Here is a 26243-nt window from a genome sequence, read left to right on the forward strand (position 1 = left end):
CCAAATCCTGCTTGTTTCAGGAAGCCTGGAGTTACACATGCTGAGGCCCCGCCCCCCTCTGCCTAAGGTTAGGCTACTTCCTTCCATTTTCTACCCCCAACAGAATGAGTTGTAGGCAGCCTGGAGAGTGTCTCAGGAGCCCATCTGGTGGCCTATGTGGGGGGGAGGCCAGCCAGGGTCAAGGGCTTGGGGATGGGGGAACGGGAGGAGGGGTATAGCTAGGAGAGCAGCTGCTGAGTGGAGGGGAGGGAGGTGAGCACTGAATAGGGGACCCCAGCTGGGGTTCCATAATGACATCAGTGGGGGACAAGCAGAGCTCTCTGTGTCCAGATGGGGAAACTGAGGCGGAGGCCCCTCTAATCTTTGGCAAGGGAGGAGCCTCTCATCAGTTACTACAGTCCATCCATCTTCCCCATGAAGATGTCTCGGGAACTGGAGTGCCTTCCAGGCCACCACTAAGAGCGTACATACACCAAGACATAGCAGCAAGCAGCTGGGTCACCTGGGCACAGAGCCCCTCCACCCCTGACACAGCACAGGAGCACCCTCCCCCACCTCAGCTGCTGGAAGGAGTGCTGGGCTCAGGCGGCTGCTCTCCCTCCCTGCTCTCTCTCCCTGCTCACGTGCGCCTTGCCCAGAAAGGCTCATTTTTAGCACCTGGCCTCTTTTCCTGCATACAGGAAGCTCAGGGGTACAGCAGGGAAGGAGGCAGCCAAGGGGGACGGAGGACCTGGAAGCATCCGAGGGGTCTGTGGTTGTCCTGTGTTCCCCTTGCAAAGGTGCTTGGGCTCATCGAGGAGGCCTCAGCCGCCATGCAGGGTGGAGATGAAGAGGATGCTATCCTGGTCCTGCAGCTGGTAGTCCAGCTCTCCCTGGGTCAGGAAAAAGGGGCAGGGACCATCAGAACGTGGTCTAGGTCATTGACAGGTATTGGGACACAAAGGAGAAAGGTGGGTGCTCTAGGAAAGGAAGAAAACCCCCAGCAGAAAAATGGAGAGTCTACACATTGACTTTCAAGTCTCCAGGGGCGAGCTCCCAGTTTCCCTCCCTCATTTGGGTCAGAATACAGGAACAGGCTCTTTTAGGGGTAGGAGGAGGCATTAATGAGAGAGATTACCAGCCCTGACTGAAGCCCAGGGTTTCCCACTGGAGCAGGGAAGGCAAGGGCTGGGGCGGGTGTCACTAGAGGTACTGACCAGCAGTTCCCAGTCGGCATCATTAATCAGGACCAGGATTCCAGGCCGCCTGTGGGGAAGAGGGTAGTGAGGATGCAGGGAGTAGAAGGGAGGAGGCTCAGTCTGTGGGGTACAGGAATGTGGGAGAAGCTTTCCTCCCATTTTCCCAGCAAGTAGAAGCCAGTGTACACAGTCAGGAAACCAGGTCAGACAATCATGGTCTGGAGGGCATGGGCAAAGGTCAGCACCACCTGCCGCCCAGACTTCAGGGAAGGCACCGCACCGCACCTCTGTGAGAATCAGCTTCCTTCGTGTGAAGCAGGGCCAATTATAAGGCCTGCCCAAGGTCTGTTGAGAACACAACAAAATGGTGCCCAGGGCTTGCTTGCCACTGTCTTAGGTAACCTGCAAGGGGAACCTACTTTTATTCAGTGTCTATCCCGACTCTCCTAGGCTCTGAAAAGACAGGGCTTTGGCTTCTAAGTCTCCAGGATTCCTCTCCTGATGAATCTCCAATCAGTCTGGTTCCTACAGGCAATGGTCCAGGGAGCACTGGTGTCCTGCAGGTGGCTTCCAGGACTGCTGTGCCAGACACTGGAGACTGGAGAGCAGTCCTGGGCCACAGGGACCCATGCTTGAGGGCAGATGAGAGTCTCACAGCCTTGTGGCCCTCCTTTACACAGAAGCCATCCTTGTTCACAAGTGAAGTGACTTGCTATAAGGAACTGGACCTTCGCTAGCAAGTCGGGATGGGTGGAAAAGCTCTGTGTCTGTCTGAGTGGGTATGTGCATGCAATGACCTGGAACCGTGTCTCTGTGATGCCTCACACTGACCCTACTGACCACATGTACCTATTTAAATGATAAAAAATGAAAATCAAGTGTTTTGAGTGGTATTTAATTTTCAATTCTGTAGAAGTGTGTACAGGTGAGTACAGGCACAGCAGGGGCTGAGGAGTGGGGGCTAGAGGTGAAGAGACAAGCCGCTGAGGCAGCTGGGAGCTACCTGGTGTGGGTGCTGGGAATCACACTCAGGTCCTCTGGAGAACCAGCTTGTGCTCTTAACCTCAGCCACCTCTCCAGCCTGCATTTGATTTTAAGACAGGGTCTTGCTGTGTCCCCAGACTGTCTTCAAACCTGTGGCAATCCTGCCACCTATTTTGTTTTATTTTATTGAGACAGGTTTTTGTCTGTTATTTTTTAAGACAGGGTTTCTCTGTGTGGCCTTGGCTGTCCTGCAACTCCCTCTGTAGACGAGGCTGGCCTAAAACTCAGAGATCCACTGGCCTTTAATTACCAAGAGCTGGATTAAAGATGTGTGCTACCACTCTGTTAAAAATGGAGCACTTAGTTTCTCAGTCATTCTGGTCAACTCTGAGGGTTCAAGCAGCCACAAATGGCAGGAGCTACCACCAGACAGCACTACTGAAGAGTGCTTCTGTCATTAAGAAAAGGCCTATGGGACAAATGTCCTAGACCAGGATGAGGGGGAGCTCTTGGGCAGCCCAGTTCTCTTGGGCAGCATGGCTCTCTTAGCATTTTTCTATACAGAGGATAAGTGAGGGCCCAGAGAAGCACCGTAACTCACCCAGACCTCTGCACGCATCAAGGCTGTGGTAACGTGAAGCATAGCCCACGTTTTGGGGAAATTTTACCAAGCTCCTTTCATATGGGTTTTTTTGTTTCTGTTTGTTTTTTGAGACTACGGACATTATTTCTTTATGTAGTCCTGGTGGTCCTGAAACTCGCTCCATAGACCAGGTTCACCTCAAACTCAGAGATCTGCCTGCCTCTGACTCCCAAGTGCTGGGATTAAAGGCGTGTGTTTCATAGGGGTCTTTAAGAGCCTAAAATGCCTAGTGTGGTAGTAGACAAATAGAAACAGATCTGAGCACAGCTCTATCTTCAGAGGAGTTCAAGGAAATATGGGCCAGAGGACTCAGGCGGATGAGACATTCAGAGCCCCAAGACACGGACTTAGATAAGGCTTCCCCCCTCTGCCCTGCTCAGTGATTGGGGATGGGAACTCACACACTGTCTCCCTGGATGAATAGCTCTGGCCGCTCTTTTAGCAAATTCTTCTTGATCCAGACAAGGAGGTTCCGGATATCCCCTAGAAAGAGAGGCACAGAGCAAACAAATGTCAAACCCAACTCATTCCTAGGCCCCAAAGCCATGCCTGGCACAAAAGAAAGTGAACATGAGGTTCCCAGGGCCCAGAAACCTGATTAGGAGAGGTCAGTGACCTGTCAGAGACCAAAGGTCAGTTCCCAGCACCCACACTGCGTGGCCCACAACCACATATGCTTCCAATCTGGGATCTGATATACTCTTCTGACTCAGCATACACTTACACTCACATACGCCCACATGTATGTACACATAATTTAAAAGGATTAGAAAAAGGAACTCGGGGACAGAGCTGGGATGATGCTACCTCAACAAGGCTGCTTAGAGGACATCAAAGACTGACACCTTTATCTCTCTTGACAGTCCAGCTGGGGAGGCCTCAGCTTTGCTCATGAGCGAGCAGGGTCTGCATATATTTTCCTTTGTAAGGGGAGAAAAACAATCGCTGAGCCGATATCATCAGTTAATTTCCTCTAGCAGAGGGAGAGAAGGCTCCTCACCAGACAGACACTGACAAATCACTTTTGCAGAGCCCTGGGGGGTGGCCACCTTGACATGGCAAGAGGTCCTGGGCTGCCACGGCCTCTCCTGGTCTGCTGCCACCAGTATCTGTGCAGCATGGGGAGGCAGTGGTCTCCAGGGTTACCTGTCCTTTCAAAGGAGCCAGGGGCCAGCCTATAACAAACTGGGACTGGCCTGTATCTCCAAGACCCCCACCCCAGCACCTCCACCACCTTCTTTACTCAAGTTGTTCCTGAGGCTCTTGGAGGTCCTGCTCTCAGGGGTGACTTGACAAAGGTCCCAGAGAAACAAGTGGCATTTAGGAAGCCCTAGGGGAGCTATCCTGGGCCTTAAAGAGGTCTGCTGCCTCTGACAGTGCCTGAGACAAAGCTCTGAGGCTCAACTGAAGCAAGGTGAATATGGCTAAGAAGTCCTGCCTAGAGCCCAAAGTCCTGGAACAAAGGACTGAGTTCACAGGAAGTTTCTCTCCCCAGTGTGAACCTCAGGCTACAGTGCATATGCAGGTCTAGTCTTGGGTAGGGCCAGAGGGTGGAAAGATGCAGTGGGGACTTTTTTGCTGGACACAAATATCCCACAGGGCAAAAGACGGTGTTCATGGACTAAAGCTGTCATCTCACAATTTAAAATTCCCTTTAAACAAAGTGAATGTGTAATTTCCTAGGAAGGAAGAAGGGTGTTGCCTCCCTCAAGCTGCGCTTGGACTCCTGGGCTCTTTCCCAAGGCCCAGGTTGCAGAGGCTTCCCCTTGGCCCTGAATCCCCTTGGCCTCCATCTTGGCACTGTCTGGTGAGCCGCCGGCCCATACATCTTATGGCTGTTCGATAGAACCATTGGAGTCTGACACATCCATCAGCCAGCCTCAGCCAGCCTCAGCAGCCAGAGCTGTCCCTGCATGTTTAGACACAGGAAGAACCAAGAAGAGGTTTGCCCAATGACCACAGGCTATATCTGACAGTCTAGGATTCTTTTGGTGACAAGTCCTGGCTCCCTCCAAAGACAGAGTGCTTCTGGTCCACTTTAGATAGTTTGGAAATGGGGAAGCTAGTGGTCATGTGGGGGTCATCCACTTGATGACACTGTCATGGACTCCAGAGGGGTGGGGTGGGGGATGAGTCTGCTGCCCAGTGCTGGCTCATTTATCATGATGCTCCTATTTGCTGAGGTCACTCCCTCCCGCTTTTGCCTGCCCCCCTCCAAGCCCGCCCACATTTTTGATAGCTTGTTACCATGGTGAGGCTGCTGTATCACAGCCGCCTGTATTGTCCCTGTGCCTGGATTTGGGGGTGGGGAGAGGTGGAACTCATGGCTCCCTTCTCAGGCTGCAAGGGCCACTCAGACTGGCCTAAAACGCACCCTCGGGACATCTTGCTTGGCTTGCTGAGGCCCAGACAATATGCAAATAGGCTCCAAGCCAGATGGTCGGCTTCCAAAGGCGCCCAAGGGAGGAGGAAGGGTTAAGCAGTCAGGGACTGGTGGCTTGGGGTGGCTCTGGATAGACAGGGGTAGAGACCCTTACTTTCACCTTCTGCCTGCTTTTCCTTCCTTCTCGCTCCTCCTGAGTATGGTCTCCCTCCTGGGGCTGCCATTCACAAGACAAACATTTATTGAGCAACTATCCTGTGCAGGACACTAGGGTGATTAGGCCAGCAAGATGGATGCAGAGTTTTTCTCGTAAAAGAGGGCAGCAGAGGCAGCAGGCATTACTTAATTAGTGGTGCTGTGTGCTCCCTCCTTTGGGATCAGAAAAGGCCTTTCCCAAAGTGCTAACAGTGAAGCTTAGACCTGAAGGATGGATGGGCTTGGGTGGGGATAGCTGTCTGGACAGAAGGAAGGACATATGGAAGAGCTGAGGCACCATGCCACCGACAGGTTCAAGGCAGCAGGATGGAGAAAGCAGGAGGAGCAGCATTAGAGGTCCTGGGAAGAGGGCCTGATCTGGATGAGGTTGGTCCCTTCTTCTGAACCCTAGAAGTTCTGGTGAGCTGTGCTTCTCTGTCCTGCCACAGAACATGGCGCCCCCACTACCCTTCCCAGAGTGAAGTCTGAGGGCCAGGGATGCTGCTGTCACAACTCTATGCCATGCCACTGGAGCACCAGAGGGAGGGAGAAGGTGAAGATCACTGAAGTTGGTATTAGACAGACTTAACTTAGACAAGAGACTTATGTAGCCAGCCTGGCTGGCTATGTAAGCCAAGAACTCCCAATCCTGGGGCTTCCACCTCCCAAGTCCTGAAATTACAGGTATGCACCACCATGCCTTCCACTTTCAGTTTGGAGTTGGACTCCGTTTACTCCTAGTTATACAACCTCAGGAAAGGAATTCTCAAGAGCCTCACCTTTTCTTTAAAACAAAGAAAGAGGGTTGGGGATTTAGCTCAGTGGTAGAGCGCTTGCCTAGCAGGTGCAAGGCCCTGGATTCAGTCCTCAGCTCTGGGGGAAAAAAAGAAAAAAGAAAAACAAACAGAAAGAAAAAGACGTAAGACCGCATTTTTACTTAGCTGGAGAGATGGCTTGGCAGCTACGAGTGCTCGCTGCTCTCCCAGGAGGACCAATGTTAGGTTCCTAGCACCCATGTGGGTGCACACAGCCACCTTCAATACAGCATAAGAACCTAATACTCACTTCTAGTCTCCTCAAGCAGACTCACTCTCTCTCCTCTCTCATGAATATACAAAAATAAAACTGTAAAAAATGGAAAAGAACATGTGGACCTGGAAAGACAGTTCAATGGTTAAGAGCACCAGCTGCTCTTGCAGAAGGCCCAGGTCTGACTCCCAGCACTCACATGACAGTCGCAGTCCCTTGCGACTCCAGTCCCTGGGGATCTGATGCCCTGTTCTGCTCTCTGTGGGTACTAGGCATGCACATGTCACACAAATATATATGTAGGCAAAACACCCATACACACAAAACTGAAAACTTTGAGAAAAGAGTGTGTTGTTATAAGGATCAAATAAGACAGTTGATAGCATGATTCTTGGAGCTGGGCCTAGAATGTGACTATCGATTATTCCTGAATCCAGGGAAAGAAACTGTCTCTTCTGGACTCTCTAGTATGTTGGCTCTTTGAGTGCTCTGCCTATTGCCTGGCCCCTAACCTTAGAGAGAGGAGCACTACTGCTCGCATAATCCTGGGCTTTCCATAGGACAGGCTAAGTGCTCACTGCAAGCAAGATGTCAGTGACAGAGAGAGGGTATAGCCACGCAGAGGTGTACACTCCTTTAATCTCATCACTCAGGAGGCAGAGGTGGGCGGATCTCTGTGAGCTCAAGGCCAGCCCCGTCTACAGCGTGACTTCCAGGACAGCCAGAGATATACAGAGAAACCCTGTTTCAAAAACAAAAACCACAAATCCAACAATCGACAGAAAGGAGAAGGTGTAGGGCTCACACACTGGTCTTAATTCCCAGGTTGCCCAGGCTCTCCTGAGTTCTGCCTCAGATAATCCTCCTGACTCAGCCTCCCATGTAAAGTTGGGACTACAGGCACATGGCCACTCTCACCATCTTCCTCCCATTTTATGTGTCCAGAACAGTAAGATGCCAGTGGCTGGTCAAGCTCCTGGGGCAGGCTGTGTGGGAAGATTCACAGTCCAAGGCTGTGCGTGCCACAGCCAGCAGTGCACTCAGTACCCTAATGCAAGGTTCCCAGTGCAATCCCAGTGGGGACAGTGCAGAGAAGCTGCTGCTCTGTAACAGACCAGTTAAAGGCCAAACAGAGAAGGCTTGCACCGAGGGCTAGATAGTCTCAGACGAGAAATCACTTCACTTCAACATATTCAAATATGGTATCATTTATCCTAACAAATATGGACAGTAATCAACATTCAAAAGCACCACTGTAAGGATTAAGGCAAAATGCTAGCAGCAACAGCCACAGATGGGGTCTAAGCTGGGGACTCAAGTGACTCGATTCTTCATCCTCTGCACTGCTAGAGCCCCGACCATGGCCATGGTGGCCATGGCGTAGAAACCGTGCTGTGCCCATCTAAGAGAACAAGTATGAAACCTCTACTAGGCTAGGCTTGATGGTGAGAGCCAGTAATCCTAGTCTTAGGTTGAAGCAGGAGGATCAGGCCATCCCTGGCTATACAGCAAGTTTATGGGCCAGCGTAGGCTCCACGAAACCCTACCTCAAAAGACTTAGTGTGGGGATTGTCGTCACAGAACAGAAGGACATAGTCAAAGTCTATTATATACGTGTATGAAGATGGTCTTGGGTGACCTTGTAGGATGAGATAAGAAAGGACCCCTTGTTCTTGTGACGCTCCCTTGCTTAGGAGATACTGACAGCCCACACTGGCAAGGCCCCTTAGAGCAGTGGCTCTCAATCTGTGGGGTTGTGACTTGAGGCAGCAGAGCAGACATCCTGCATAGCAGACACCTACGTTACAATTCATAAGAGCAGCAAGATTACAGTTAGCAAGTGATGGTTGGGGTCACAACGTGAAGAACTGTGTCAAAGTGTCCCAACATTAGGAGGAAACCACTACCTGAGAGTATTAATTCCAGCCCTCAGAGCTGAAGAGATTCAACCCTGAGAAAGAATCATGGCTGCAGCAGAACTGTATCCAGTCTCTGTGAACACACGAGGACAGGGCTGTTCTGTTTAAACTGCTCTCTCCCAAGTAGAAGTCTGTCTTCTGCCACACCCGTCCACTGGGCCTGCTGAAGCACAGGACCCATGCCAACAAAAGTGTTTTCCCACCTCCACCTGGGCCCCAAATCTCATCCCTTAAGTGAAAGTGTCCCTTCTCTACCAAGTACAAGGCTGGGCTCCAAGGCAGAGCTCTTCTAGGATTCCCACCCCAGGCCTGAGCTAAAGGAGAAGAAAGAGCTGGCCTGGGAGGAATGAAAGAGAAGAGGGGTGGAGGGAACCTCAGAGGCTCCATTTACAAGTGAATGGGGGTAAGAATGGAGCAGTTTGTGGGCTAAACTGGCCTCAGAAGGAGGTTTACAGATGTGTGAGGGGACGCTCCTCATTGTTTAATTAAGCAGAAAGTGGATCTTTTCAAAAGCAATTTTGCACAGGGACTGGGAAGGGAGGGGAGAGGAGGGAGGTAGGAAAGGGATCAGCAAACAGGCCTGGAGAGCAGAGAAAGGAACAGCTGGCCCCAGAGAGGCTGTGAAATGCATGCTAAGCAGTTTAAACCGCCCAGGAACTGCTGCTCAGCCCCTGCCCTCCCTAGCTTGCTACCCTTTAACACGACCGGAGCAGGGGTGGAGTCTGTCTGTGACAGTGCAGCAGAGGAAAAGGGCCAGCCTGGGCTACATAGAGAGCGCTCCTGTGACAGTCAGTGAATCGACTAATCATCCAGTAGAAATGGCAGGTACCTTCTAGGTCAGCAATGAGCAGGAACCAGAGCTGAGAAGGCACCGGACACTTCCAGCCCCATGCAGAGGAACATGATTACTACTCAGGCTCCACTTCTGAGTATTTAGTAAGTGACATGCGGAGGGAACTGTGAAAATGTGGGTATTTTTGGGTCAAGCAAACGTAAGAGGAAATAAACCATAACTCTATTTTATTTTGGATATAGTCTCTTCTGTGTCTCAAGGCTGGCTTCAAGGTTACTCTACCTTTTTAACTTCCGGTTGTCCTGCTCCCTCCCCAGCCCCACCCCTAGTTGTAGCCCTGATTTACTTAGTGCTCAGATGGAACCAGGGGTTTGTGCATGCTAGGCAAACCTCAACTAACTTACATCTGCAGCCCAAACTGGTATTTTAATAAACTCCTTTTTAGCTAGACATAGCATGCCTTTAATCCCAGCAGTGGAAGGCTAGTAGGTAGATCTGAGTTTAGTGACAAGACAGCCACGACCACACAGAGAAACCCACTACCAACAAAACACTCCTGGAACTCTATAGACCAGGCTGGCCGCCTCCAGCTCAAATCCAGCTGCCTCTGCTTCCTGCGGGCTGGGATTAAAGGCGATGCATGGCCTGGTATTCTGATAAACTTCTAACCAGGCTTTGGGATAGAATCTTTTGAGAGGCATCATCTGAGAATTCCTTGTTTCCTCTCAAGGCCACCAAGGCTATGTGACATCAAACTACAGTCACATTTATTATCTATGAACCTTCCTACCCCTGCTACCCTGACATTTAGCTTTGGCAACTTTCTGTCCCAGCAGTCAGTGTGTCCTTCTGGTCAGAGCGAGCCACACAGGCAGACCTGTGAAAGTGAACTCTTTGCTTTCAACAGACACCAATGTGATCAAGGACTGAAAACATAACGGACACAGGCCAGGCTCTTCTGGTTCCTGCCGCCCTCACTGGATGTGGTTTGCCATCAAAGAGGTGCCCAGCACACAGCTCTTCAGGAAAGGTTACCAAGCATTTCAAATAACCGAATAGAAAACCTCCTCGATATTTAGCCCCCCACCCCTGCCTCATGTTCTTCCTGGCAGGATATCTCTGGTGCTAGGGACTGAAGGAGGGCTTCATGCATGGTAGACAATTACTCTACCACAGAGCCACACTCCCAGCCCCAAAGCTTATTTCTAACTTACTATTTTTAATTTCTTGAGAAACTCATGCAATTTTTTATTTTCCTTTCTTTTTTGGTTTTCTGAGACAAGATTTCTCTGTATAGCCCTGGCTGTCCTAGAACTCACTCTGTAGACCAGGCTGGTTTTGAACTCACAGAGATCCTCCTGCTTTTGCTACTGACTGCTAGGATGAAAGGTGTATGTTACCATATCTATTTTTTTTTAAACTCATTTATTTTATATATACCAGTGTCATTTTTGTTTGTTTTTTGAAGACAAGATCTCAAGCTTGGAAGTGGTGGCACGCACCTTTAATTACAGCAAGCAGGGGGCAAAGGCTGGCAGATCTCTGCGTTTAAGACTAACATGGTCTACGGAGTAAATTTCTGGACAGCCAGGGCTACATAGAGAAAACCTGTCTCAAATCCCACAAAAAGGACAAGGTCTCACTATGTACCTGGCTAGCCTGGAACTCTGTGTAGACCAGGTTAGCTGCTTTCCTGCCTTTGCTTCCCTAGTGCTGGACTTAGGTATATATCCCCACATTAGCTGGTAAGAATGTTATACCTGCCTGCCTGTCAGTATACCTCATGCATTCCCAGTGCCCCAGAGCTCAGAAGAGGGTCTTGAATCCTGAGATTGTGGGCGCTGCCAACTACGGCTGAGCTGTACAGGAGCAGCCAGTGCTCCAAACAGATGAGCCATCAGTCCAGCCATTCTCCTGTGAAGACCGGCCTCCCACCCCTTCCTGCAGAGGTGGCCAGTCCCAGAAAGGAAGGCAAAACACACTTTATAGTCTCATTTTCCCTTGCTACCAGTCATGGCAACCCAAACCATTTCCACTTAGACCATAGACCCACTCATGCCCAGTGGCCCCAGAGAGCAGCCAGGAAATTCAATACTCACAGGGTTCCTCCTGCCCAGGCAAGGTGACTTGATGCTTTTTTACCCCATCAAACAGGAGCTCCGCACCACCTCTACAAAGGAAAGCCAGAGAAAGACAGCTAAGTTACTGCTAACAGGACTGAGATGAATCTTGTAACTGGGGACAGGGCTGCTGGTAAAAGCTGAGGACATGCAAAGACCAAGGTTCAGGAAGAGCCTAGTAACTCGTGACTGCCTCTCAAGACGCCCTTTTACTGCAGTGAAGCAGATGGAAACCATTTTCACTATTAGTGGAACCCCAAGCCTGCAGCCTCCTTTACTCCTCTGCCTTCCTGAGAGGCTGCTTAGTACACAGCAGTAGAACACAGGCTTTGGAGCTGCCAGCCCAAGAAGGGAACTAGGCCTACCTACCCCTGCCTGCCAGTCACACCCTGACCATATACCCACCTTTAAAAAGCCTTGACCTTATTTCAAATGTTGCTGAGGCACCTTCTGGGGTGCTCTGGAGACACTGTGCATTTCTGGCCAGATAAAGGTGGGAACAGCTCTGTTCCTTCTCACTGTCATGGCACTCCTGAGCACACAGCAACAGGGGCAAGGGCGCCCACTGGGGCTCGCACTAAGAACATCACATCACCTTGTCAGTTGCAGACAGGGTGTTGTTCATCCCATTTCACTCTCTAGCCATCCCAGGGAAGGAGGGAGGAGGCAGACATTGTTAATTCCATTTGACAGAATGGAGAACACGCTAAAGCTCGGCTCTCTGGGCTGGAAAGGGTGATAAGCTGGGGTTACATAACCCCAGAGTTCTTTCTGAAAGCCCCAAGGGCAGAGTTCTTTTCGTTTCTGTGTCCCAGCACCTAGCCAAGGGACAGTCAAGACAGCAGAGATGTTCAAAGCCAAGATCAGAAGCCAGGACTTCAGTGTAGGCAGTAGGGCCTTCAGTGTCCCACACTACTTCTTGTGGGTATCCCGATTCCCATCTCCGACTTCACGTGGGGCAGAACTGAGACGGACTTAACAGACTTTTGATGGATGTGATGTTTCCTACCCCCCACCCTTTTCCAGTCTCAGGGAACAGAGATGTCTTGAGGCAGCCCACTAGGAGGCAAAGGCAAGGCAAACATTGTCATGGGGAAGACATGGGACGACTGTCATCTAAACAAGGTCACGCTTTGTTGATGCAGAAATGTGGAGGGGGAGCAGAGGCCCATCTGTGGCTGTGCGCAGGGCCATTTCAGCTGCAAGCCCACACAGAACCTCCATTTATCCCCTTCTAAGAGCTTCATTTTCTGCTGGGTAGGGCTTGGCACATGCAGCAGCTGGGCTGGGGGAGGGTGATAAGCAGGGGGTTCAGGACTTAAGGGTCAGGGAAGAGGGGTGGGAACTGAAGGCAAATCATCAAGAGTGGCCAAACCTGGTAGTACCAGGCTCTGAGGCCGAGCCTGTTTTTCCTCTTACAAACAGATGAAGAGCAAAGCAGTGAGGCTTTGAGTGACCTGTCACTGTTGTGGGCTAGGCCAAGGGAGAGGCTAGCACTTCCCTCAGCACAACTGGAGTGAGAGAAGAAGGTTGATTTAGGGAGGCAGACATGAGGCTGTTTGCACCCCAGAGACCTAAGGCCAGGGTGTCTTCTGTTTTATAAGATTTGCCATTCAAATTTAATCAAGACACTTCCATCTGCTTTCAATACCTCAATTCCTGGTATGATCTGCTAATACCACAGGTATTACATGTCTTAGTTACTTCTTTAAAATATATCTATCTAAAAGATGGTCACCTCTTGGGAAATAGAAGCAGGAGACACAAGAATTCAAGGATCTCTTCAGCTACATAATAAGTTTATGGCTAGCTTGTATTAAACAAGACCCACTTCAGTAACCAATCAACCCACCAACTAACTAATCACCACCACCACCACCAATAACCAATCAACCCACCAACTAACTAATCACCACCACCACCACCAAATCTACTCATCCACGTTTATTCTCTGGCTAATCATGAAACACAATAGCCTCTAAGTGAAATAAGGCCTGGCATACAGCAGGGATTTAAAAAATATATTTGCCACACCAATGAATATGACTACTTTTCCTAATCCTCGGATCTCAATAGTGTGCCCAGCCTCCTCCCCACACTCGTGGGAAGGGAGCCTCACATTTGGGCCACTGCTACCTTGAACTGAAGGAGCCCAGACACACCTGCACTGTACTTCCGATTCCGTATGTCCTCAAACACACTCTATAGGGCTGGGAAGTGTAGCTCAGTCAGTACAATGTTTGCTGTGCCTTTAGGAAATCTTGGATTCCACTGCCAGCACTGCAAACCAGGCATGATGGCGCATGCCTGTAATCCCAGCACTGGGGAGACAGAGATATAAGGGCCATCCTCTGCTACCTACTGAGTTTGAGATATTGGCCATCTTGAATATCATGTCTCAAAAAACAAAAAGAAGCCTGATGGTGGTGTGCATTTTAATCCCAATGCAAGGGAGGCTGAGGCAGGTGGATTTCTGAGTTCCAAGACAGCCAGGGAAACCGTGTCTCAAAAAACAAACAAAACAAAACCTCCTCTGATAACAGCAGTTCAGGAGGCATACCAAAAGAATTAGTTCTAACAAGAAAAAGATGAGAAGCCTTCTAAAGGACCTAACAGAGCTGGTGGCACCAAGAGGATCCCGTCCACCTAGTGCTTAGAGACAACAGTTTCTAGACTTCCCAGGACCAGTGAGAATGATGGGCATTACAGATCCTTTGAAATCTTCTCAGCTTTATAGTAAAAGGTGAAGCCTATCTGTCAAATGACACAATTGATCAAAGGTTGGAGGTAAAAACATGTAAGATGACTGGCAGGGTGGCACATGCCTGCAATCTCAGTACTCAGGAAGCAGGAGGACCAAGAGTTCAAAGCCAGCCTCAGCTAACATAGAAAGCTTGAGGCCAGTCTGAGCTCCTACCTCCAAACAACGCCAAAAGGGGAGGACTGAGGGAAGGCTTCTGGGTCTGGCAACCATTTATAGAAAGCTCTCTCACTATGTACCCAGCCTAGCCTCAAAACTACAAAGATCCAACTGCTCCTTCATTCCAAATGTTGGGGTAACAGACAGGAGCCACGATGCTCTGTGCAGCTGCAGTTCTGATGGGTCACTTATCTGGGGAGCTGGGGAAGGAGATGCACAGGCGGGTAAAGAAGATTGTCCTGTCTTGCTGAAGGTCAATATTGCTGAGAGGCAAAGGAGGTGGAGGCTAGTAAAGAAGCAATTGTATTGTCTGTAAGCTCTGAAGGCAACGGTCTTATTCACTTTATGACTTCCTTACTGTTGCCAGCACAGTATCTGGCAGAAAGAACACATCTCTGCTGAGTAAACTCCATGTCTCACTGAGTGAGAATGAAAGACAAGTTGGCTACCAATAGACATTAGCACCGAGAGCCGGTAGCTTCTTCCTTTTCAGTTCTGCTGAGGCTGGTCAAGGCATCAGGAAGCCCCCATCTTATCCTCAGTCTGGGAAGTGGAAGGGTACTGTGTTAGCTCGGCTAAGGTTCGAAGAGGCAAAACAGTCAGGAGGCCAGACCAATGTAGTTCAAATTGGATCCAAGCCGCGAGACAATATCATCAATTAAACTGCATTTAACATTCATGAGACTACTCCCTTCCAAGGGATAGAAATGCTGAACTCTGTAGGGAATAGACAGAGTGCTATTTATCTTTGTATCCTTGGTGTCTGGCTCACTGCCTGGCACATGGTAGGCACTCAATAAATGACTGGTGAATGAACTGCCCAGTGAAGGGACAACATGAAAGGAATGGGGGGCATCCAAAGGGGAAGAAAGGCATTCAGAAGGGATTTTACACTTCTACCACAGTTTTCCCTTCACTTCAACCTTGGCTTGTTCATACACACACACACACACACACACACACACACACACATTGGCTTGTTCATACACACACACACACACACCTACCTAGCTTTTCCATGATTCTAGAAACCAATCACCCTTCTCTAGAAGCCTCAGCCTTTTGTCTGTTCTCAGCTCCCAAGTCTATCTTCTGCAGGTTCTTTAACCATGACAGGCATTCTGTGTGTTGGAAGAACAAACTAGAGATTTGAGACGGCTTTCACTTTTCCCTGTGTTCCTTCAAGTAATGATATGTACCCCAATCTGGACTTTTTCATCGTGTGCATAATATACTGCCAGTGTTGGTCGCTCCCTCCGTGGCATCTTATTTATCCCTGTATCTCCTCTGAACTCTGCAGACGTCACTTACCAAACTACTTTGCAAGAGATTAAAGCCTAATTAAAACTCTAAGATTTGAGAAAGAGAAGGGTCCTGTCTTGGCCACATCTTCCTCTAGGAAGAAACTAGGCAGGAATTGCCACCTGAAGACAGAACTGACGATTATTCAACAGAGAGACTCGTGCTCCCCTTAGAAGTTCAAAAGCCAAACGAGGTGGGTCGGGCTCAGAATGGCACAGGTAAAACATGCTGGAAGACGGCCTGCTCGCTGTCAATGCCTCCGAGTCCTACGCGACACAGATCAAGGCGAGGGACTCCTAACACATTTCCCTAACCGTGTGTGCGCGCCTTTATTCTTGGACTCACGGCCTCGTCGCCCACGGAGACCGCGCCAGTCAGAGGCCAGGGGGTTATCCCGGCTCTCGGAGGGCGACAGTAACCTCGGCAGACCGAGGGAGGTCCGGAGTTTCAGGTCTTACGGCTTCGCTCCATCCCCAAGGCGACCCAGATCTCACTCACCCGAACTCCACCTCCACACATAAGGGCGCCGCCATGTTGAGGAAGCCAAACTAGCAGGACACGCCCTTTAACTTCCGGAGTGCTCGCGTATTTCCGGTCGCCACTAGGTAGCGTAAACGGAAGAGGCGGTACCCGGGAGGGGACTCTGTTACTCCACAGCTATTGGCCAAAGACGCGGTGCCGATTCAGTGGGCTGGGGAATTGATTGTCTAGGTTATTTGCAGACCTGGCAAAAAACCTGGGCAGGAAGGAGGAGACGTCTAAGGGGAAGAAATTCATCAGCGTCCAATGACCCGACTGTGAGCCACGTACTGTTGATTTTTAACTGGTTACAAATCTGTTTTCGAGCTAGGCGTGGTAGCACACGCCTTTAATCCTAGCCCTTAGAAAAAGGCAGAGAAGGTGGATTATGTGAGTGCAAGGCCAGACTAATCTACATCTACGTAGGGAATTTCAGGACACTCGGGGCTCAAAAACAACAGAGAACCCACAAACAATTCTGTCAAACCTGCCTTAAGCTTAAGGGAGTAATACGTGCTATCTCCAAATTCTTAATTCTGACCCAGTTGTCTCTCCGGAGCTGCCGTCATACTATCCAAACATCTGTGTCAGATGGTGATTTGTATGCCTTCTCCTCTGCGGTTACTGAGTTAACAATGTGTCTGGCAGATTGTTTGGTCCTATGGAGAGAGAGTAATAAAGGATGTAACTGAAGTTTCTGTCTCTAGGTCTTTCAGTGTAGGAGGGGAGGGGGGACGACACACACAACACACGACTATAATTAAATGTACGAACCACAATAATACATGTGAAATCCTAAACTGAAATACATTTTCTGAAGTTACAAAATCAGTATGATAGAGACTTGCAAAAGAAAACGTTAGGGCTGAGGAGATGGCTCATCTGCTAAAGTGCTTGCTGTCAAAGTGTAAGGAACCGAGATAAGATCCCTAGCACCCACCTGAAATGATGGGTGGACATGGCAGCCTGCCTGTAAAACCAGTGCTGGGGAGGTGAGGATGGTCTCCTCGAGCAAACTGGCAAGAGACACTAGCCAATGAGCAAGCTAGACCCGCCTCAATCCATAAAATGGTGGACTAGAGAGGTGGCCCAGAGGTTAAGAGCACCAGCTACTATTCTACAGGACCCAGGGTTGGTTCCCAGCACCCACATGGCAGCTGACAACTGTCTGTAACTCCAGTTACATATAAAAGGCAAAAACCAGTACACTGAAAAATAAATCTTTTTTTTAATATATGGTGGAGAACGATGATTGAGGAACACACACAAAGATAAAAAAGAGTGTCATCTGGAGATGTAGGCCAAAGGTACAGTGCTTGCCTTGGCACAAGGGCATGGGTTTGGGCCCAGTACTGGGTGGTGTATATATGTGACACACCACAGTGGACTTTCTGGGCTCTAAACTTTTATTAAAGTTAGCCAGGTATATATGAGGACAGCATAGGTTGCAAACTAACTGGAAGGTTCAGGGAGCAAATTGGAGAGCAGGGAGCTTGGCCAAAGGTTAGGCTAAAAATGTAGGCAGGGGTTGGGCTACGTCGGGGCACACCTTTAATCCCAGCACTCAGGAGGCAGAGGCAGGCAGATCTCTGAGTTGAGGACAAGCAGGGCTACACAGAGAAACCCTGCTTTGACAAAACAAAAAGTAGGCAGAGCCAAGCCATGTCTTCTAAAGTCTGGGAGAGAAGGGAAGCTATTGAAGATGTGAGGAGGACAGAAGCAGCAGCTGGGTTTATTTATTTATTTATTTATAAGTACGCTATAGTTGTCTTCAGACACACCAGAAGAGGGCATCGAATCCCATTACAGATGGTTGTGAGCCACCATGTGGTTGCTGGGAATTGAACTCAGAACCTCTGGAAGAGCAGCCAGTGCTCTTAACCACTGAGCCATTTCTCCAGCCGCCGCCCCCCCCCCGCCCTGACTGTTGTAAATACTGTTTAAAGTACATTATTTTGGGAGCAGTTGGGTAATTATCTCCCTAGAATACACAAACCCCTGGGTTTGAACTACAGCTATGTGGAGATCAGTGGCTACGCTGCTGTATGCCTGAGATCAGAGCACTCAGTGGGAGTGCAAGGTAACCCTAAATTAATGATGTGATGCTGTGAGGAAAGGGAGGGAAAGGTACGGGAAAGGTACGGTGGCAAGGGCCTTCATGCAGCACTCAGGAAGCAGAAGCAGACTTGACTCCTTTTAAAAATAACATGTCAGGAAGCTCCCCAACATCAGCTTACGCTACAGTGAGACCCTGTCTCAAGACAAAACAGAGCAACAAAGTCTATCAAAACACCTTTTGATTTGTAGTTTTTGAGAGAGTAGCCAAGCTCACCTTGAACTTGCCGCAATGTTCTTGCTTCAGCCTCCTGAATGCTGGGATGAAGGTCACTACTCTGGCTTTTACTTACTCTTTGCTATCTTTTGAACAATGTAACTTGAAAGCCACCAACGCAACATCATAGATCCAACCCTTGTTAGAAATGATGCTCAAGGGGCTGGAGAGATGGCTCAGTGGTTAAGAGCACCGACTGCTCTTCCAGAGGTCCTGAGTTCAAATCCCAGCAACCACATGGTGGCTCACAACCATCTGTAATGGGATCCAATGCCCTCTTCTGGTGTGTCTGAAGACAGCGACAGTGTATTCCTATACAAAGTAAATAAATAAAATCTTAAAAAAAAAAAAAGGAAGAAATGATGCTCAGGTGACAAGGCAGGTAGATCTCAGTGAGTTTGAGGCCAGCCTGGGCGTCAAACAGAAAGCCTGTCTCAGAAGCCAAATAAGTGAATGAGTGAGTGAATGAATGAATGAAAATGAAATGTTGCCAGGAATGCTAATGACTCATGCCTATAATCTCAGCAGTCAGGAGGGAGAGACAGACACATCTGTGTGCATTCTATGTTAGCAGAGGCCCTTTCTCAAAACTAAACACAAAGCTGGGGGGTGGTGACAGTGACATACACACATTTGGGAGGCAGAAGCAGGCAGGCAGATCTTGGACATAAAGGTTAGGGTTCAAGGCCAGCCTGGTCAACTGGTGGAGTTCCAGGACAGCCAGGGCTACACTAAAAAAATCCTGTGTTTGAAAATTAAAAAAAAAAAAAATTAAATGTGGGGTTCCCAGCAGGAACATGACTTACAACTCTCTGAAACTCTAGCTCCAGGGGGTCTGATGCTAAATCTCCACAGACGCCAGACACTCACATGTATACATACATACATACATACATGCAGCGAAAACACTTGTACATGTAAAATATGATCGTCACTCAGGTAGTTCCCACAAACGCCATCTTAACTATCTTTCTTTTTCTTTTTAGTTTTTTGAGACAAGGTCTTTCTATATAACCTGGTTATCTTTAAACTCACCGTGTGGATCAGGTTGGCCTCAAACTCAAGAGATCTGCCCGCCTCTGCCTCCTGAGTGCTGGAATTAAAGGTGTATGCCATCACTGCCCGGCTAAGATTATACATTTTAAAAGTGTCTTTCTCTGAAGACAAGTTACATTTGTTCCAAGTTATATTAAAGGTGTTACAGATTTTTATATTATTCTACTGTTCATTATTACATTTTTTTTTTTTTTGGTTCTTTTTTTCGGAGCTGGGGACCGAACCCAGGGCCTTGCGCTTCTTAGGCAAGCGCTCTACCACTGAGCTAAATCCCCAACCCCTCATTATTACATTTTTATTCCATTGATTTGTGTGCATACATGTGGACCTGAAACAGAATAAGGACAGCAGCTAAGCCCCCTCACACTCCCTACAGCAAGCCTTCTTCTTCCTTTTCTAATGATTCCTATTTATTTATTTATTACACATTGGTGTTTTGCTTGACTGTGTGTCTGTGTGAGGGTGTTGGGTCCACAGAACATGGGGTTTCAGACAGTTGCGAGCTGCCTTGTGGGTGCTGGGAACCAGAGTTCTCTAGAAGCAGCAGCCTCTCTCTTCACCTTTGAGCATCTCTCCAGGCCGTTTCTTTTTTCTCTTTGGAATTATTTTGTCTTCTGCGATTATTTGCACCATCATGCTAAGCCTAACTGCTCTGGTTACTTTTTCACGTTGGTGCTTGGGATTGAAGCAGGGTCTCCTGCACACCCCCTACATAAAGGTTCTAACACCCCAGTCCTTTCTAGTGTGTAGACCAGGTCAGCCTGTGCCTTCCTCCAGAGCCATCCACTGTAACTATTATTTTTTTTTTGTAACTATTATTTTTGGTTCTTTTTTTTTTTTTTTTTTTTGAGCTGGGGACCCGAACCCAGGCCTTGCACTTCCTAGGCAAGCGCTCTACCACTGAGCTAAATCCCCAACCCCAGAATTATTATTTTTTTTGAGACAGGGTCTCGCTATGTAGCCCTGGCTGGCCTTGACATATATATAGATTGGAGCCTATGGCCTCCAAGTGCTGAGATTAAAGGCTTGGACTAGCTACTAAGCTTGGCCTGCCTGCCTGCCTGCCTGCCTGTCTTCCTTCCTTTCTTTTTTCCCTTCTTTCTAAGATTTATTAAGGAGGGGCTGGAGAGAGTTCAGTAGCTGCTCTTCCAGGAGAATGGACCAGGGTTCAAGTCCCAGCACCCATATGATGATTCACAACCATCCAAATTCCAGTTCTAGTGAAAGGTAGAAGTTTTTGTTTTTGTTTTGTTTTGTTTTGTTTTGTTTCGGAGCTGGGGACCGAACCCAGGGCTCTACCACTGAGTTAAATCCTCAACCCTGAAAGGTAGAAGTTTTAAGGTTGCCCTCCTAGACAAAAGTTTAGAGCAGAAGAAAGAAACTGGTCAGGCCCTGGAACTGCAATTACATCGGCCGGTTCAACAGCTTTTTCCCAGGAACTAGCTGACCATAAAGTTAGATTAAAATCTTGAGAAGCAGGGGTTGGGGATTTAGCTCAGTGGTAGAGCGCGTGCCTAGCAAGCGCAAGGCCCTGGGTTCGGTCCCCAGCTCCGAAAAAAAGAAAAGAAAAAAAAAAAAATCTTGAGAAGCAGAAAGCTTCTCCCAGGAACTGACAGACCATAAAGTTAAACAGTCTTGAGAAACAGAGAGTTTCTCCTTGTGATTTTTCACTGGTATTCTCCACACTTTCCAATGATGCCATCCCTGCCCCCTTGGGTTGTGGTTTCTTCCTTTAAATACCTCTTCTCCCAGTCTCTTGGGGTCAAACTCCAATGCCCCTGTGTGTGATACGAGTCTTGACCCCAGTGCACTGGTTCCTATCAATAAACCTTATGTAAATTACAGCAAGGATGGTCTTACGTGAGTTCTTGGGGGGTCTCCTCATCCCCAGACTTGAGTGATGGTCTCCCCGCTCTGGGGGGGTCTTTCACTAGAAAGTCCTACGGTCCTCTTCTGACCTCCTTGGGCACTAGCTACATACATGGCAAACATACATATAAGCAGGCAAAAAAAAAAAAAACTAAAAAAAATAACCCCAGAGCTCTGAGGGAGGAGTGGGAGGAGTTCAGAGGGAGGGATGGGAGGAGCTCTGGGGGAAGAGTGGGAGGAGTTCCGAAAGAAATAACAAACCTTGATTTTTTTTTTCCCCCAGACAAGTTCTCTCACTGAGACTGGGGTCTTGAGGATAGGGTAGGCTGACTGGCCTGTCTCTACCTCCCCAGCCAGCACTGGTGTACAGACTGAGTTACTCCCTCTGCCCTTCTTCAGACTGTTTTTGTTTGTTCTGGTTTTGTTTGTAGATTTATCTGTGTGTGTATGTGAGTGTGTGTGTGTGTGTGTGTGTGTGTGTGTGTGTGTGTTCTTGAATATTCATGTGGCTACCCACTGAGACCAGAAGAGGGTGGAGGCCCTGAAGCTGGAGTTACTTGCTACCGGGAGTCACAAGACATGGGTGCTAGGGACTGAATGGTCCTCTGAAAAAGCAGCAAGCACTCTTAACCACTCTGATATCTTTCCTGCCATTAAAAATCTTTCTTTTGTAAACTCCAGCTTTCTCTCATATTAAGGAGTCCTAAAACTACTCTCTGTACTTACTATAAGTCAAGAATCCATGGCTAGGGTTGGGCTCAAAGGCTAAGAACCTCAGCTGTTCTTTTAGAAGACCTGGGTTGATTCCCAGCTATCTACACAGTGACTCTCAATTACCTACGACCCCGTTTCTGAGGATCACATGCCCTTGTTCTTCCGGCCTCCAAAGGGACTGTGCATACATGCAGGCAAACACCCATACACATAAAATAATAAAATAAACTTTAAAAAAGCTGCACATAGGGGTTGGGGATTTGGCTCAGTGGTAGAGCGCTTGCCTAGGAAGCGTAAGGTCCTGGGTTCAATCCCCAGCCCCGAAAAAAAAAAAAAAAAAAAGGAAAAAAAAAAAAAAAGCTGCACATAATTTTAATCCCAACATTCAGGAGGCAGAGGTTTGTGGATCTCTGTTAGTTTTAGGTCAGCCTGGTCTACATAGTGAGTTTCAGGCTAGTCAGCTAGTCAGGGCTATCTCAAAAAAAACAAGAAAAGAAAAGAAAAAAGAAAAAAAAAGAAGAAAAGAAAAAAAGGAAAGAGACAAAACAACAACAAAAACCCCAAAGCTAGAGAGCACTGGCTGCTTTTCCAAAGGACCCCAGCACCCACAAGGCAATGTTAGACCGGGGGCAGGGCTGGGGGTGGGGGGTGGGATGGGGAGAAACAAACTCCAGTACTGTCTGATTAAAGCAAACTGTATTTAGCAGGGTACAAGGGATTGACTCAATGGCTGTTTTGCCCCAAGTGGTGATTTCAGAGAGCAGCCCCTCACTGGCTTTTTGCGGTCCCTTTTAGGGGGAAGGTTTAGGGTTGATAGACAACAGCTCTAGGAACGATTGGTTGTTAGGACCTGGACAGCAGAGGGGCTCAAGGCCACCCACCTTTGGGGTAGGTAGGTGTAAGACTATATCATGCGGAAGAGAGTCATCAGGACACCAGGCCTGTGGGTCCTGTTTTGGTTCCACAGCTCACGACTGTAACTCCAGTTCCAGGGGATCCAATGCTCTCATACAAATATGCATGCAGGCAAAGCCCAATGCACATACTAACATAGAGTGAATGAATAAACAAAGAGTACTGGCTGGTCACTATCTAGAGGCTGGCACGATTATCATCACTCATAGCGGCTCCTGGAAGGCCAGCTTCAGGAAATCCAATGCCCTCTTAAGTTCGCAAGATAAATAAAGACATTTAAAAAAATATTAAGGGGCTGGTGAGGTGGCTCAGTGGTTAAGAGCACTGACTGCTCATCCAGAGGTTCTGAGTTCAATTCCCAGCAACCACATAGTGGCTCACAAACATCTGTTTGGTTTTTTTTTTTGGTTCTTTTTTTTTTTTCCGGAGCTGGGGACCAAACCCAGGGCCTTGCGCTTCCTAGGCAAGCGCTCTACCACTGGCTCACAAACATCTGTAATGAGACCCCATGCCTTCTTCTGGTGTGTCTGAAGACAGCTACAGAGTACTCATATAAATAAATACATCTTTTAAAAACATTTTAAAAAATTAAAAACAAAACAACATTCGAGAATGCATTTAGTCCAGTGCTGACCTAGCTCAAAGCTCTGGGGTCAGTAAATCCCTAGAACCTGTAAACTGGGTGTGAAGATATTCATCTGTCACCCCAGCAGTCCTCATGGGAGTCCCTTTCAGGAACATGATGAGTCCGAGTTCAGGCTTCATCTGAACAGAAGCTCAGGTTGACAGCATTGGTCCTGCTGCTACTGCCACTGTGTCCAGAACCAAGCTTAATCCATCAGTTAGAAACGGAACAGGTTGAGCATTGTGTTCCCTCAAAGAGCATTTGTTGATTGAACTTTGCGGTGCCCAGCGGTAAAGCCGTGGTGGACTACACCTTGTATATTCCTCCCATTTTTCAGATGACAAAACTGAGTCTCCCAAAGCCAGGCCTTCGGGATCCTGCCCCTCCCCACTGCTTCTCACTTAAGGCCAGAGTCTCAACCAAATAACTTTCCCCTAGTATCCCTTGCAGTAGAGGGTCCGGGGCCCCAGCCTGCGAGCCAGGGCGTAGTCTTCCATCCTCTCTGAAGCTCCAAGAGAGACAATAGCGAGGTCGCGGGCGGAGGCGAGGGCGCAAGTGCCCCCCTGCCCGCCGCCCTTTGTTTTCCCGCCGGCCCCCTCGCGCGCCCCGGGAGGCTGGGAGGCGCCTCTCGCAGGCTTCCTCCTCCCATTCTTGTGCTAATTGGGTGTCAAGCTGAGATCAGTGAGAAAGAAATCCGCCCGGGCTCGGGTTAAACTGCCGCCAAAGACGAGGGCTGAGCCCAGAATTTGATTAGGCCAGGAGGAAGCCGCGGCCCGGGGGAGGGGTGGCTAAGCTTTCAGGCCCCCTTTGAAAGTCACTGGGTCGCCCCCGCCCTCGCCACAACGGCCTCTATGGGCCTCTGGAAGGTATTTAACCTTCTTCCTAGGAATTGAAAACGATAGCCACACACTGGCCTGGGCAGCCACTTGCCTGTCCCGAGCACCGCTGGACCTCCAAGGATGCAGGAGGCTGGCCCTTCCAGGAGCGCCCAGCTCAGCATCGAGGCGGGGCGGGGTGGGTGGGGGCGTTTACCTCCAGACTCCTTGGTGTTTGGAGAGAAACCTAGTCTCTTGTTCTTCATTGGTGGGATGAGGATAAAATCTTACCTTTCTGTGTTTGATGGGCATTAAGAGTCTGTAAGGGAGTGATTGGTCTCCTAGGGGGCGCCTTCCGGAAGGGTTCAAGGCTCACACCTTCCAGCATCGACACCTTTCCCCAACCACACAGCTCCATTGCCATACCGGTTTTTACTGGTTATTTATTTATTATTTTAATTATATATAGGTCTTTGTGTATGTTTATGTGAGTGCAGTGTTTGCACAGTCCGGAAGACAGCATCGAATACCCCAGAACTGGAGTCAAAGGCAGATTTGAGTCACTCAAGGCTGGTACTGGAAACTCTTGTCCTCTACAAAAACAGTATGAATTCTTAATGACTGAGCCGGCTCCTCTAGTCCCTTATATTTCAAAGTTACATTTCAACCCCTCTGATAGCACCTTCCTCCTCCTCTGAAACAAAATTTTATGCATTTACATGCTGCATGTATGTGTACTATGTATGTATGGGTGCTGAAAACCCAGCCGCAAGTTAGCCACTAGGCCATCCTTCCAGTCTGCCCCACTCCTTTCCTGGCTGGCCTGAAACTATGTAGACTAGGTTGGCTTGAAAGCGGAGATCTACCTGCCTCTGCTTCCCAGTGTTAGTACTAAAGGTGTGAAGAACCGTGACCAGCTGGTCTACTGTTTTGTTTTGTTTTTGTTTTGTTTTGAAGCTTTGACCCATTCTGCCTGGCATGCTTCCTTGAAAGGCCTCCTGTTGCTAAGCCCTGGTGCACAGAACTCGTAATGGCAGCACTCCGTCTAAGGCGGAATGATTCCTGCAAGCTGCAGGGCAGTTAAGGCTCCACAGGGAGAATATTTCAAAACCAACAGAGCAGTGCTCCTGTGTCCCAGGGCACACCTCATTCGGTCCATGTCCTAGCAGCTACTGCTGCTGTGCTCCATGGAGTTGGATCTAGGTGACTGATAGGTGTTCTGAAACTGCCAAGTACTTGATAAATGTGAGGCACTGCCCAGTAACAGTAGCTATGTAAGTTGACGTTATAAGCTATAAGCACGTATTGGTCAATTACTGTGTGTCCGCAGAGGGCTCGGCATGATCTGGGAACAATCAGATGCAGGTCCAGGAGCTGCCAGCCCCTCAAAGAAGGATTAGTGTAAAAGTGGGAAACAGCCTTGTCTATATTTGTGTAGAAGCCAAGGAGGTCAGAAGGTGTAGGATCTACTGGAACTGGAGCTGGGAACTGAACCCAGGTCCCTTATTTTTTGAGGAGTTTCACTCTGTAGCCAGACCCGACTCATCTCACCACAGTCTCCTCAGCGGTGGGTACAGGGACGAGTCACATCAGACCTGGTTTCTAGTATGAGATTTGGGGGTTGGGGACATGTTTCAGACAGGGTTTCACTGTGTAGCTCTGGTATCCTGGAAGTCCCTCTGTAGACCAGGCTGGTCTTGAACTCAGAAATCTGCCTGTCTCTGCCTCTCAAATGCTGGGATTAAAGATGTGCACCACCACTCCATGCAAGATTTTTTTAAAAAACAATTCTTATTTTTAATTAAAAAATTTTTTTTCAAGACAGGGTTTCTCTGTGTAACCTACACTGTCCTGGAACTCAAGCTGTAGATCAGGCTGGCCTTGAACCTTCCATCCATCTCTGCCTCCCAGGTGCTAGGGTTCACTTTTTAT

At 48.7% G+C, this 26243-nt stretch overlaps 1 protein-coding gene across 2 annotated transcripts; it reads right to left on the reverse strand.

Moving 5' to 3' along the window:
• Nucleotides 1-24627, reverse strand: Urm1 (ubiquitin related modifier 1). Of its 2 annotated transcripts, none has more exons than XM_032902927.1 (5): nt 24529-24627; nt 11224-11294; nt 3207-3288; nt 1197-1245; nt 1-872 (listed from the first exon to the last, which is right to left on the reverse strand). In XM_032902927.1, exons 1-5 carry the CDS (start codon nt 24621-24623, stop codon nt 804-806), a joined length of 366 nt encoding a protein of 121 aa, XP_032758818.1. In that variant the 5' UTR covers nt 24624-24627; the 3' UTR covers nt 1-803. The 2 variants fall into 2 exon arrangements, with proteins under 2 accessions (XP_032758818.1, XP_032758819.1); XM_032902928.1 differs by lacking the exon at nt 24529-24627 and adding an exon at nt 15965-16067.
• Between the last annotated feature and the right edge of the window lie 1616 nt (nt 24628-26243).

This window comes from Rattus rattus, chromosome 5, assembly GCF_011064425.1.
Source record: "Rattus rattus isolate New Zealand chromosome 5, Rrattus_CSIRO_v1, whole genome shotgun sequence".
Classification (NCBI taxonomy): domain Eukaryota; kingdom Metazoa; phylum Chordata; class Mammalia; order Rodentia; family Muridae; genus Rattus; species Rattus rattus.